The following is a 14,966-nucleotide window of genomic DNA, read 5'->3' as shown; positions in this document are numbered from 1 at the left end:
ACTGATGAGGAATTCTGGGTTCTGGGGCCAGCAGGGACTTTCAGCATTTCAGCACTCATCGAGTTAGTTGGCACTCATTTTGTTTCCCTGCTTCTCAAGACTTCTCCTCCCCCAAATATAAGAACTTTAGCCTACACTGGTTAGGAAAGGGAAGGGGGACAGGGCAAAAAATGGGAGCCAATCACCAACTGTATTATATTTAGACCATCATTATTGCGATGGGATGGGTATTTTAATTCTTTCAATTTAACTCTTCTAGATTAGTCCTCATAGTTTTCACTGCATATTCCTTTTTATGGATCTGGACCAGAAAAAAAATACTCCAACCATATGAAATATAACTAAGTCCATCTATTTATCTCTCCTGTGTTCTTTGCACATTTACTTCTTGTACTTCCTTTGGGAGCAGACCATTCAAAAACTAGGTGAATTGATAAAATGAAGCTGAGCTTGAACTGGGTATAATTTACTATATGGGAGGCCTTCACGACAGACTGTCACAGATTCATGAGACTGCTTATACTTCCGCTTGTGCCAAGCCAAAGGGACCGGAACTCATCTCATCTTTGGTTTTTTATTTTATTTTATTTTTTTTTTTTTTTAATTTTTCACTTACTATTTCTTTTTTTTTAACATCTTTATTGGAGTATAATTGCTTTACAATGGTGTGTTTTTAAAGATAACAAGAGAATCAAATTTTGCTCCCAAGCAACTCAGCTCTCCAGTGTCCGCGAAATCTTCAACCTAATCCTGCCACTCCCACGCCCCATCTTTTTTAGACAGTAGTGGAGAGACATTCTTTCTTGTAAACATTTCCGCTCATAAAATTTTTGTCTAGTGGCAGCAATGTCTGATCCAGCTAAAGCACTGGGCCACAAAACCATCATCAACAATGATCATGTTTGCAGATGCTCTAAGTCTGGAAATCATTGCTGGCATGTCCATGTGTTTAAAAAAATTCTTGGACTTCTGGTGGTTTCTAGAAAGCATGTGCTTTCTTCTGAGAAATTTCTGAAAAAACCTCAAGGACCAAGATTTTCAAATAAATAGAGCATCTTGGTTACCACTTGACTCAGCTCAGCCATCGCTATTGACCCTTCTCCGGATTAGAATAGAGTGAATAGGCACACAGGAGTGTGTAGTTATCTTTGAAGCAAAATTTGAGGGCCACTATTATAGCTATTTGCCCCAGAACATCAAATCCACCACTTATCATTTTTGCTATATTACTTTGGCTCTTGAAGATTTTTCGTTCTGAGTCTAATAGTCTAATACAATTATCTCTGGCAAGGCCTGCACTTGAAGCCATTATTTGGTGATGACTAATGCACAGAGAATTTGGGCTAAGAGTAGAGCACAGACATGGGGTGGGAAGGGTAGAATTTTGAGAAGGAAAGATGAAATCAACAAGGGTCACCAAAACTTGTTTTCCTCCCAATTTAGCCTAGAACTATCTGAGTTTGGAGGAAAATCTGTCATTCTTTTGGAGTGTTATACATTGTTTTTCAACTTCCATGCAAAATTTTCTGCTTATTACTTGTACTAATGTCACAGCATGGGGCCTCCCTTTCTATCATGCATAGACTAGAGGAATAAGTTAGCTGTATATCTGCTAGTTTTTACATAAAATGAAATTGCCTATTTCAAATATTTTTAGTTTATTTTAAATAGGTTACTATCCCATTGCTTTTTTTAGTTAAATATTTCTTGCTGTTAAAGTAGATGAAAACGCTTTGTGTGATTCCAGTCCCTAAATATCCTACATGGGCTCAGAATGTATTTTTAATTTTTTATTATAAAATAGACATAGAGAAAAGTGCATACAACATGAATGCATATTTAATAAGTATTCAGAATGTGAACCCCCATGTAACTTCCAGCTGGATCAAGAGACAGAATGTTGCTGATATCTCAGAAACTCGCACCAATCACAAACCACACATTTCTCTCAGAGGTAACTGCTCTTCTCACTTATGTGATATCTAATTCCCTTGCTCTTTTTTTTCCTTTTTAGTTTTACCTCCTATACATTTCCCTAAACAACATCGTTTAGTTTTGTCTCTTCCTGTGATCTATAAATTGAATCACACTGTTTGTATTCTCTCATTTTTTGCATCTTTTGCTCAAAATTATGTTTGTCTAAGATTCATACGTATTATCACATATGGCTGCAATTTCCTCTTTTCCAACGATGTGTGGTATTCCAGTGTATGTAGCACAATTTTAACCATTCTCCTACTGAGAGACATGTGGTTGCTTCCAGGTCCTAGCTGTTACGAATAATGCTGATACACATGTCATCCACGCCTCCCACTGCATGTGCTCATGGATGTCTCTAGTGAATATACGGATGACTGGAAATGCTGGGACATAGGGTACGCAGATCTTCAGCTTTAATCGATAATGGGAAGCTGTTTTTTCCAAAGTGCTTGTTCCCCCTGCTAATATATGAGTTTCTATTGTTCCACATCATCACCAACACTTGGTATTGTTGGATTCTTGATGTTTTGCCAATCTGACATTTAGTGTACATTTACCTCCTTGTGCTGTTTTCTTCCTTCTCATTGTGGTTTTAATTTGCAAAACTCTGATTTCTAATGAGATTGGGAACTCCTTCATATGTTTACTTCCTGAATCCAGATCCTTTAAAATTTAAAGTCTGGTACTCTAGACTTTGGTATTTTGGTGTTGTTCACACTGAGCATTTCATGTCATAACTGGTAAGTACTGGGACAGCAAAAGAAACTCATTCATTGAACATCAATTTGGAACTGGGCACCTCATGTACTTTGTCCTATTTAATCCTCGTAATAACTTGCTAGTTGACCTTGTTTTTGTAAGTGTGAGAACTGGCACTCAAATCATGCCTGTGTGCCTCTGTAGTCTAAAAACTCTATCCAGTAATCATGTTCCCTCTCAAGAAATTACCTCCACATGATCAAAATAATGATCAATATCCCGTAGTAAAGTCATTGTATTAAAAATTATACCAAAAGAATTTCAAAGGTGGCTGGTTAATATGTCTAACTAAATAACTGCAGCCCTAGGTCAGTTTTCCCCTTAACACTCCAAAATCCAGTCTATTAACATTTAAAGAAATGAAAGGCTCTTTGGTGGGATTTCCCTCATGAAAGTAATTCGTGAGACAATTCAGTCACATGTTTCATTTTCTACCCATGACAGGCACTTGTGAAATGATTAACACAATCCAGTAGAGTTATAGGATATTAAACGACAGCCAGAAATAAAAGTAGCAAAAGACAAGAGTGAAACACAAACTATTCTCTAAGAGATACATTTTTATATAGGTAATCAATTTATTAGGACACTCAACAAATTCAAGCAGTAGACACTTTTAAAAAAATTAATTCAAAGCCAATTAAAGGATAAACATCAAGGCTCCTAAAAATTTATGTTATTAATGGTGCCTTTTTTTTTTTAACTATAAAGGTCTAATAGAAAGCTTGTAAATCCTGCAGATATAGAAACAATTTTCAAAGAATCAAACTAACCAGAAGCAAACTAACCTCTCTCGTATCTTTGCAAAAATGACCTTTCAACGGGATCTGATCCAAAACTCTTCCCAGTGATGTAGACACACTAATGACTTGTACCTTTGTCACCAACAACTTCCAACAGGCTTGGACTTGGCATCGATGAATATTAACCTCGCATTCATCCCACTCCATTGAAACAAACGGTGAAAACAATTTTATTAATCACTTCTATACACTTCATACATTTTGTGAGGTCCATTTTATTTCTACTTCGCTCCATGACACAAATCCTTGCTTGCAAAAGTGCTGGCACAGTGTATACTTTCTACTTGTCAATATACCTCCATCCTCTTCTATACCATCAATTGGCTACAAAGATTTAGAGGTTCAGTGATTATAGGATTTGAATGATTTTAACCCCTTTAAATTTGGAAACTCTTTAAACCCCATTTTCTCTGCAGCCACTGAGAATTTTTAAATCAGCTTGGCCTTTTCTAGCTCCAGGTCTAAGGATTACAGAGTTTTAACGAGTATAAATGCTTCTCTGCAGTTCTACAAAGAGCCGTTCCCAACCAGCTGACCTCCAAGAAATAAAGCCAGCCAGTTCTCCAGCTGGTAACTGCTGATCAGAGTTTCTAAATGGAAAGATATGTATGTTATGCCACAAACCACCAGGAAAACATGTAATTGCTTCCTCAACTCCACATGAAGCCAGTGAATCAGAAGATTTGATGTAGGAGGGGCAGCAGACTTTAGACGTGTGTCAGTAAATGTCCAAGAAGGAGAAAACAGAAAATGTCAGGGACCCAAAGAAGCTCACTGGGGCAGAGAGTAATGAGTTCACTGATTGCAAGCCACCTTGCTCCTAAAGAAAAGCTGTTACCATGGATACCCTCAAACCCTATGTAACCCTCTGAGGTCTTACCTCTTGCGTCCTCACATTTATGTATCCATAGTGAGTTCGAAGGGGCCGCCTGTATGTATAGGAGAATGGTATCCATTTTGCACCAGGTTGTCCGAAGCAGTTTAGTAGCAATGGAAAATTCACTTCATTCACAAGGCGCACAACCAGCAGGAAGAGGAATGCTGCTATGAAGCTCACTGCAATCACAGACTTTCTCTACAAAACAGTCAAAAAGAAAAGAAGAATGAATGACTTTCAGTCAAAAGCAGTCTCTGAGAGGTGCTTCCTCTCCCTTTCTCTTTCAAAGGGATCAAAGGACTTTGTCATTTAGGATATTTCACTTGGAGACAGAAAATAATCATTTGGTGACCAGGTTGCCCTAGTGTGCTGAGCCTCTGAGAACAAACAGCAGATTTCTTGGATTATCTTTCCATCCCATTCCAATCCCTCCTTACCTTCCCACCTTCCTTGGTGACTCCTATGCAGTTTTCAAAACCCAAATCAGACATTCCCAGCTACAGGTAGCCTTTCCTAACTGCTCAGTTCCCTCCCCACCATTATCCCCTGAGCCCCAGCCTATCTACCCTAATAGAGGTAAGAAGTCCCACCACTCCAATACTTCGAAGGCACTTCTACTGTTGTGCACTTTTCATGGTATAATTCCTTATGTGACTTTTCCTGCATGTAATTTTGAGTTCCGAGAACGGGGGCGTACTGTGCCATACTGCTCTGCGTATCCTAGGTCCTTAACACAGTACCTTACATACTGTAGGCACCCAGCAAACACCTGAGTGAATGAATAAATGGATTTTTCACATTCTTATAGACCCAGTCTCCTTACAGATCATATTCCGCTTCTTCACCTAGCACCCTCTACAGGAAGGAAACTTTGTGCTATACGATATGCAAAAGACTCAAAAAGCTAACAATAAGAGTAGGAAAACAAATCCATGTCAAGCAGCATAACAACATCCCCTAAACATGTTGTCATCAAACCAGAGTAGGAGCAACTGCATCTGACTGCCATGGGAAAGGAGAGATGTATTTGAGACTGAGCTTGATAAAATTCATGCATTTTAATCAATAGAGATGTGCGATCAGAGCTTTCTAGGAAGAGGAAACAGAGTAAGGAGGCAAGAAAACATGACGTTATTCATAGCCACATAGCACGTTGTTTTACTGGGACACAGAAGAAGAAAAAGCTGAAAATACAAACGATAACTTTATGGACTGTCTCAGATACCAAGCTGAGAAGTCTCTACTGAATTTGTTAGTTGATGGAAAGCAGAAGGAGACTTTTGTTTGTTTAATTTTTGAAATGTGAATGTTTTAAGTTATAATCAAACGCCAGTGTGTAAGGTGCTTTGGAGCAGGGAGAAACCAAAGATAGGCAGCAACTAGTTAGGAGAGCATTCCAATTGGCTAGGAGGGATGGAAATGAGAGCGGTGGCAGGGAGTGTAAAAAGGTGAGAAAAGACATGAGAAACTCAATTTAGGTGGAAGACAGAGAACTTGGCTACAGAAAATAATCTGATTGGATAGAAGTGGCAGGTGGAAAATTCAGAGATGCCTGAGATTTTGAGTCCAGGTAACTGCAATAATACTGATCATATCAGGAGAAACCAGGGTGGTTACGGCAGAATTGATTTAAAAGAGTAAGAAGACTTGGCTTTCTAAGTCCTACTTTTCAAGGACTGATGGGTCGTCGGGACGGAGCCATCAAGGGGTCAGGCAGAAAGTCAAGTATAGAGCAAGAAGAAAGAGCAGAGCTGAGGGCAGATGTCAGGAACAACTCAGCCTTGTCTCCAGGGTGAAGATGTAACCGAAAGCGGGGGTCCGGCTGCTTGCTGCTCAAAAGCCAGTACTAAAGAGGCAAGGTTGATGGAAAGGAAAGTTTGCTTTATTTTGGGTGCCAGCGCCGCGGGGGAGGGTGGACGCCTGCCCAAAGGCTGAGTGGCCCCCGCACTGACAACCAGTGGTCAAGAGCTTTTAAAGATGGGGGGTTCTATCAGCTCCGTCATCTTGAAATTAGTCATGTGGCAGTCTGACCAGCATCATCTTAATTGTGTTAGGGACAGTTAGTCTGAAGTTCCAGGGTCGGTTGGTTCCTATTTCTTTGAAGCCAATTCTCATAATTGTGGCAGCTTATGTCATGGCTACAGTCTTGTCATCACATAGTTAACTTCTTCCACCTGGTGGGGATTTCAGTATCTATGAGACAGCTCACAGGATACGGCTCAGAATGTTATCTATAGCCCTTAAGGAGGAGCTAAAGGTCCTCAACTAGGCTTACTGACTAAACTATTATTATTTAGTCTTGCTGGACCGTTTTCCTTTGCTTCTGCATTTTCTCACTTCTCTGATTAAACTTATTCTCTGGCTAAAGTTTTTCCACAGACAAAAGGCAGGCAGAGGACATGGGGGGTGGGGACCACAGGGTCCCACTCCATTTCAAAGACACAGTGAAGTATTCCTTCCTGAAGTTGGGCTTCACCCCTGATTCTTCTTCAAACTTAAGGGAAACTAAGTAACTTTCTGGGAATGGGTGCTGTTGTATTTTTAGCTCACCACTTCCTGGTGGAATTGGCTTCCTTTTACTCGTCACAGAATGTCCCAAAGGAGAAAAGAAACCCAAAGGTGGCCCCTGTATCCTCCCTGGTCAGAGTCTCCGTCAGGGCAGCAGAGCAAGGCCACAAAGTCAGACACACCTAAAAGAAGTCTTTGCTCTTGTTCAGCTCCCGTGATGTGGAAAAGCCCATCCATCCCCCTGTCCAGCCAGCCCCATCTTCCAATCACCTGAAAGTCCCTTGAGTTCTGCCTCCTCAAAACCCCTCATCTCACCAGTAACTACCACAGCCTTACCTCATTTAACTTTCTAATCATGAAAACCTGTTTTAATTTGCTCCTCTGTGGAAGCACTATGTCCACAACATCGCAATGCGTCAAGGTAACAGCTTAAATGAGGTGACGGATCTTACAAGTTGAAAGGGACATAGACCAGAACAGATGGCTAAATAAAAGCAAAAGGGCCAGTCACCCATTAAGTAAACTGGTAAGAACCTTTTTTTACGGGTAGATTGTTGCAAAACAGCAGCTTGCTTTGAAGGAGACCCAGATGGGATTTGTGCCTTTGTCTATTCCAGAGCCCAGCATGGCTCTCTGCTTCTCTCAGCTGCCGCATTGCATTGCACGGCTGAGGGTCTGGGGACCAAAGCATGGAGGGCCTTTCTGAATTCACTGATCTCACATAGCAACACATACATAATGCATCCATGAGAGGAAAATAAATCAGCCCTTTTGACAGAAACTTCAAAATGGAATTAAATCACACTTGTAAAAGCCCGCTCCCCAAGTAATCCGTGTCTGCCTCCCATGTTCTGTCAAAGGGAACCAAGTAATGAGCAGAGAGCAGACGAGGGGAGCAAACGGGGAGTGGAAGCCAGACACCGACTCCTCTGTGCTGAGCCTGGATCACAGTCTGCAGTGGGCAGATGGGCTCTTTTCACAGCTCCGGCTTCCAGTCCCATTTCTGTTGCATTGTCTGAACCCGATTCTTTGCCTTTCTTTATATTTCCATATTCTTGTTTAACATGAACGCATTCCCATAGTGCTGATATAAAACCACCCTGAAATTTCACTAGAAGAGGTCTAATGTCAAGCACATTCTGGACACAAGGACAATGGGACTCAACATGAAGTACATTCTTCTAGTAGTCACTTCTGCCAGATCATGACCTTGAGCTTCAACAACTACAATGAAAACCATGGATGAGGCTACTCACAATCTACAGACACCAGAAGGCAGTGAGAATGTGTGTGTCTCTGTGTAGGGATGTGGGAGTTGGGGAAGTAACAAAATACCAATATCCATGATATACGTGAATATATTCACTCCTTCAAGGTGCAACTGCTCATTGAGTCCACATTCTGTGTAGACTTGGCAAGGTGCTGAAAAACAGAAATAAAACCATAAAAGACAGACAGACAGACCATGCTTCCAAAGAGTCACAGTTCAGTGCACCTGGCAAGTAAACAGAAAATTATAATACCACATATCAAATGGGGTGATGGAGGTATGCACAGGGCCCTGTGGCAGTCCAGAGGAAGACGGGGGAGAGCCGTGCCTGGGACAATTCAAAGAATGCTTGTCTGAGGAGGTGATGTTCAAATGCAGTCCTGAAGAACAAGAAGGAGTTAGGCAAGTGGAGATGGGAAGGCCATGCCAGGCAGACGGAACAGCACAGACAAAGGCACAGGAGTTTTTGAAAGGCCTTAATTTGGTCAGAAACATGCAAGTCATTTGATAAGTAGTGGGAGATATGCTGGGAAGTGGACAAGGTTCAAATCATAACAAAAAATAATAAGCCGAACGCATTGTCAGATGCATTTATCTGTCCCATCTACCTTACATTAGGATAATGAAAGGATAAATACATCAAAGTGCTGTTTTATAACTCTAAAATATTCTTCACTTTCCAATCAGATGTATCAATCACTTCATTTTATTCCGAACTGCCATTTAGGCACCACACCTTGTTTCCAGTTGTTTGAATTAAGTTTATCCCATCAGTTGCTTGTTCTTTTAACTGTTTTGAGTCTATCAACAGTCAGCAAATTAGACTCTACTTGTTTACACATGTGTTCTACGTCTAACGATTTGTTTATGGATGTGATCACTGTTGCCTTTATTGAGGTAATCAGAGCATCCCCTAGATTCAACAACCAACAATTAGGTAAGAGAAAGCAACAGTAAGTACTTGTCAAGTTTATAATGCATAAGATTCAGTTCAACAAACTTTTCGTACTGCAGAAAACAGACATAAATTTAATAAGGCATTGCCCTAAGATCAGACATGTGAACATTAAATGATATAATGGGTGGAAAAAGCAAAGCACAGTTTTAGGCACATAGTGAGCACTCAAAAATGGAAGGTGTCCCTATTATGATATAACCACGAATTGTGAGATCCTTGGTGGACATCAGCCAGTGGTGAGCATTGGCCAGCCTGTGGGAACAACGATAAGAACTGAGAGATATCTTTTTCTTAAATATTCCAAGCAGCTGCAAACACTTGAACTATTCAGTACAACTCATCCACACAAGCTCTGAGAGAATGTCACTGTGCCCAAATAGATCTGATGAATTGCTTTAGGGAAAGCTTTCTCCTTCTTTTGGGCAAGTCTGAAGGGGCCTTTAACAGCTGAGACATTTAGAATTTAATCCCCTCTGTGCTGCAAAAATATGCATCAAAAATGTGGCATTCCAGTTGCTCGCTCTTTAGGGTAGGATATCAGACTTCATAGCAGAAATACCTATTTCAAAATAAAACCCACAGAGAATTCATGATTTAGGGAGAAAACAATTGCCGAGATTTGGACCTAGCAATTTTGCAACCTTTATTAACATTTTTATGTTTTTATTCTTTTTACCACAAACTTCAACCACAGAATAAATTCTTTAACTTTTAGGTTAGTCGGTTGCTAGATTTTTGGCTTCTTTTTCGTAAATGATAAACAACAGTACAAAGGCGTATTTTTCTACTTAAATCGTATTATTTAATGACTGAATTAGTTGCTTACATGGTAAAATGGTGCACTTTTGTCCATATGCTGTCATCTACTCAATAATAAATATGAAAGCACAGTGCCAACTGTATTATTTATACCGTTACTCAGTAACCTCACACATTGATAGGACCCTACTCATTGCTTATTTGTGACCTGATCAAATATAATTTCTTTTCCCATATAAAAAGTTGTGCCACTGGCCAAGCTCCAAATCTGGTTCTCCCTGAATACAACAAAGCTTCATCCCATTTGCACAAGGATGAATTATCAAAGCTCAGAGTATATACATAAAACCCTTCATTTGTTTCACTTTATTTATTGAATCAACAAACTGGATCCTGCTTGCTAAACTATGGTGAACTCTGGGGGAAATCTCACTCATTTGTTGGGGGGATAAGAAAAGGAGGGTAAAAAAAGGTGGACAATTCTAGACTGGTGGAGTCCACACAGGAGCTTACCAAGGGCAGCCTTAGGCAGCATAGCTGGTAATGGAATCTTAGAGGCCATCAAGAATGGAGTAGTGAATGTCAAAAACAAGGTCAACATGGGAGAACGAGTGGCATTTCAGAATCCAGGAGGCTGATGAAGAAAATGTGATAGGTAAAAGCAATATATTTTGAGAGCAGGCTTTGAAGAAGGCAGAGGAAGTGAAGCTAGAGAGGCAGGAAAGGGATCTGGTTATAAGAAGTTATATATCATGCCAGAGTCTGGACTTTTCTGCAGAATACAAAGAAGGGGTCTAAGTGTGGGATAGAGAGGGTCAGATCTGATCAAGGAAAGCTCACTCTGGAGGTGGTGTAGTCAATGAATGGAGAGGCGGGAAAGACCCTTCAGGAAAGATAATGACAAAAGCCAACAATGGACTACTTCTTCAGATATCACTAATGGACACTGAATTCTCAATATGAAAACTGCAATTGTTACTTTCAGAGACTGGCTTTTCTTTTCCTAGTAGGGCCAGTGGGAATAAAGTCCAGATACAGCAGATACGGATGAATAATCATCATAGACTTAAGAGAAGATAATATTTAATGAGTGTTATTAGTTGGAGAAATATTTCTGTAATCCCTACTTTCCAGATGAAGAAATAGAGATATGAAGAGGTTGAGTAACTTGCCCAAGGTCACAGAGCAAGAAAATAGTAAAGACAGGTACTGAACTCAGATATTCTGACTCCAGAGTCTGTGTTTTACTGTATGAATTAACTAAGTTGTTAATTGTTACTCATACCAACAGGAATACTCTTACAGGATTGGTTCAGAAATTTTAAAAACTGGTACTAGCCATTAGCAGATTTTGTAATACATTTTGTCAATAAGCAAAATACCTAATTCATATGGAAAATTAAGAGGCTGATCTGAAGCATAGCAATTATATTATTTCAAAATCAGTAATTTGTGGACAAATTTAACTCTGGCTCTATTCCCAGTATTAAAAAAAACAACTACAGGGTACCATTGATTAGCACTAAGGGAAAATAAAGCAATTATTCTTCCACTTCTGCTGGAGAATATTAGGTACCCTTTGTCAATTAATAGTGTGGAGCCTTAATTCAGACAGTTTATAGGAACCAACATGATAGAATGGGTATGTCTTTTTTTCTCAGCTCCACAATTCTATAATCTTTTTATTCAGTGAAGATGCAGCCAAACAGAAAAATGTTGATGGTTTCTTTAAATAAATACATGCATAAATATATAAATAAATAAAATTAAAATGAATTTTTTACAGTAGTGGAACATCTTCAATACGGTGATCTACTTTAAGAATTTGGAGCCATACTTGTATATTAATGCATATATGTGGAATCTAGAAAAATGGTACAGATGAACCAGTTTGCAGGGCAGAAATAGAGACACAGATGTAGAGAACAAATATATGGACACCAAGAGGGGAAAGCGGGGGGTGGGAGGTGGTGGAGGTGGGGGGGATGAACTGGGAGATTGGGCTTGACATGTATACACTGATGTGTATAAAATAGATAACTAATAAGAACCTTCTGTATAAGAAATAAATAAATTAAATTAAATTAAAAAAAAAAAAGAATTCGGAGCCACATCACACATCACCTTCAGACAGTCCAGTTCAGGCTGGGTACAGTCCAGTAAGAATTACAAATCCAATAAACAAAAGCCAAAGCAATAGAGTTCTCATGGGCACCCCCATTGTCATAAATTATTCTGTTCAAAACGCTAGTCCTAGAGAAAAATTACAGATGGCCAAAACTTCTTCAGGGATTTTTTTTTCCCCCAAAGGAGACTTCTTATAGCTGCAAACACTAGAGAAGTTCAAGTTAATGTGAACATTCTGAGTGTCAGATGGCACGATAAGAGGTCACACTGAACTTTCTAACACATTTTAAAACCTAATGAAACATGTCAATGAGTTTTCAATACGCCTGCACATTTTCCTTCTTTTATTTGAGGAGGAAATTAGGTTCCCTGACCCATTTCGATTTTTAAACTGCTACAGTACCAAATGAAAAAAATCATGGCTACATTCGCTGAGTTTGTCTATTTTGTAAAATTATATAAAACCAGTTTTATATCATTTTGCTTCTTCATCTTTATCGTATTGCTTCAGCATATATCCTTTCACATAGCAGAAAAAAATGAAAGTTCTTCAGAACCACAAGATAGAGCTGAAGACAGATATTGAATATGAAAAATGAAGGACCCCGCAAGCAGTCTCTCAGTGTGGCTGTACAGATAGACACAGAGAAATTTAATCCAAAAGACTGGTTCTCATGATGAGAACCTCAGAGACTGGGGCAGATGAACCTGAAGTTATCTTTTCTCCTTTTTTCATTAAATCCTAGTACTTATGGGAAGAAATATGTGCCAGTCCACCTGTTGCCCTCTCCCTGTCCCCTGACATTCTGTTGAGCGAAGAGAGGGGCTAACTAACCAGGGGTAATGAAGATAATTAGGTCATCAGACCAGGTGCTTTTGTTTTATTCTCAGCCAACTTATAGTCTTCATTGGCCTTACTTGTTTTCTATGAACATCTGCTTGGCATCTTTTACTCTTAAAAAGATGTTTGTCTTTTAGAATCCAATTCTTACTTTGTGTTTAGGACACAGAAGTGGAGCATAAGGATAAATTCTGGTGGTCATAATGTCATTAGGGAAGGAGTCCTGCCCAGAAGCACCACGATAATGATGAGAATGACAATGATGAGGACGATGACGATGACACCGAGTTTTCTTACCATGTCACATGAATCTATGTGACATTACACTATAAAACACTTACCTTTTAAGCAGTTTCAGGCCTACCACCTCACATGATTCTCCACATAGCCAGTGAAGTAAGAAGGGATGGTTGGATGCTTGAAAGCCTCATCTCCCATTTCTCCTTTCATGCCCTCCATGTTTCCACCTGGACTTCTCACCATGCTCCAACGGCCCTTGGCTACCCAGTTCCTATGACTTTGTCAAGGCTGCTCCGCACTGGTGCCCTGCTGTTTTCTACCATCCCCATCTCTACAAGTTCAAATATAACTCAGCTTAAATAGTGTACCCCCCCAAAGCCCTCTATTTCTCCCTGGCTTCCAGTTCATGGATGAGGGTAGGGTGGGGGTGGTGGGTAGTGAAAGAAGATAGAAGAAAAAGATAAAGAGGAATGCAGAGGGAGGAAGGGGGAGAGGGAAAAAGTCCTCTATAATTTTCTTTATAAAAATTCCTTGAGGACGTGAACAAAGGCTGAGAAACATCTCTCATACAGACAGCATCAAACACAGTGTCTTGAACTTAAAAGACATTCAGTAAATATTTGTGGAAGAAAGGAAAGAATAAAGGGGAGAAAGAAGAAAGAATGGAGGGATTCAAAGTTATTCTCTTCTAAATATAAGCAGTAAATCATCCAAAAAGTTTTAGTTTAGGATCATTAGGAAAAATGTTTTTCTATGAGGGGAAATTGTTCTTTTCTTTCTTCTTCTTAATTCACCTCACTTGGAGATTTCTGTGTAAATCTGATGTGAGTGTGGAGGGGAGGTCGGGGAGGAGGGTTAGGAGGGGGAATATAAAGTGAAGTGGGAAGAATTTGAGTCTTTGTTAAACCGGACTTTTCGCTGAGCACTGCTTTGAAGTTCCTGATAGAACTCTCAGATCTGCTTAGAGCAACATCATTTATACAGCACATCATGAAAAGACTTACAAGAATTCACATTTTTTAGAAAACCAACTCTTGTCTGAGGAGAACACTTAAAGCTAGAATTCCGCATCATGGAATGAAAAGTGCATAAAAGAAGGATTGCCTGTCCTTCTAGTAAGGACAATGGCCCATTTTCTGAGAGAAGGAACTTGCAACTGTTTGCTGTGTGCTCAGCAAGTTATCAGGTATTGTGCCAGAAGCTTTATAGGGATGAAATTAGATTCTCACCAGCAGCCTATCTGTAGACTCAGGGTGGTCAAGTTACACTAAATGAGCCAATATACGTATCCTTGGGCACATTGTTTAACCTGTTTGTGCTTCTGTTTTCTTACTTAAAATTGGAGAAAAAATCGTACCTGCCTAATATGATTGTTAAAGGTTTAAATGAGTTACTACGTATGAAGGGCCTTACAGTACTGCCTGGAAAATGGAAAGTGCTCAGCACATGTTAGCTTTTACTGTTAGAGTATTTCATGAGATCTAAGACACCATCAATTGTCCATCACACCGTTACTCTAAATATGATAAGAAAGGAAAACAAGGTGGGGAGTCTAAGTTGTCTCTGCAAAAAGCTGACACCAAAATACTATTCCCTTAAAGTCAGAATATTCTAAAAATAGAGCTGCCATCCAGAAAGGCACAGCAAGAAGAGAGAAAGGAAAAATAATCCCCCCTGAGAACCTGAACCACAGTCAGATACTCATGCAGGTTTTTGATACAAGTTCACATTACCAGTGTGATTCAAGGTAAAAGTCAGTAAATAATTCAATTTAAAGTGGTCTCCAGATGGTAGTATCCCCAGGTGACCATCTGAAACAACACAAATCCTATCTGGAAGAATTA

At 39.6% G+C, this 14,966-nt stretch overlaps 1 protein-coding gene across 6 annotated transcripts in view; it reads right to left on the bottom strand.

Annotated features, from left to right (window-relative positions):
* ST6GALNAC3 (ST6 N-acetylgalactosaminide alpha-2,6-sialyltransferase 3) overlaps positions 1-14,966 on the bottom strand; it is a 597,866-nt gene that overhangs the window by 333,770 nt on the left and 249,130 nt on the right. For all 6 annotated transcript variants that reach the window (XM_067726609.1, XM_067726603.1, XM_067726606.1 and 3 more), the window contains one exon: positions 4,423-4,617. Coding sequence is in view for 5 of the 6 variants with exons in the window: in XM_067726603.1 (XP_067582704.1) it covers positions 4,423-4,617 (195 nt within the window). In the remaining variant the exon portion in view is untranslated. The remainder of the gene's footprint in view (positions 1-4,422; positions 4,618-14,966) is intronic.

This window comes from Pseudorca crassidens, chromosome 2 (genome assembly GCF_039906515.1).
Source record: "Pseudorca crassidens isolate mPseCra1 chromosome 2, mPseCra1.hap1, whole genome shotgun sequence".
NCBI lineage: Eukaryota > Metazoa > Chordata > Mammalia > Artiodactyla > Delphinidae > Pseudorca > Pseudorca crassidens.
Note: the sequence above shows the minus strand (reverse complement) of the source record. Positions and strands in the feature narration are given on the sequence as shown.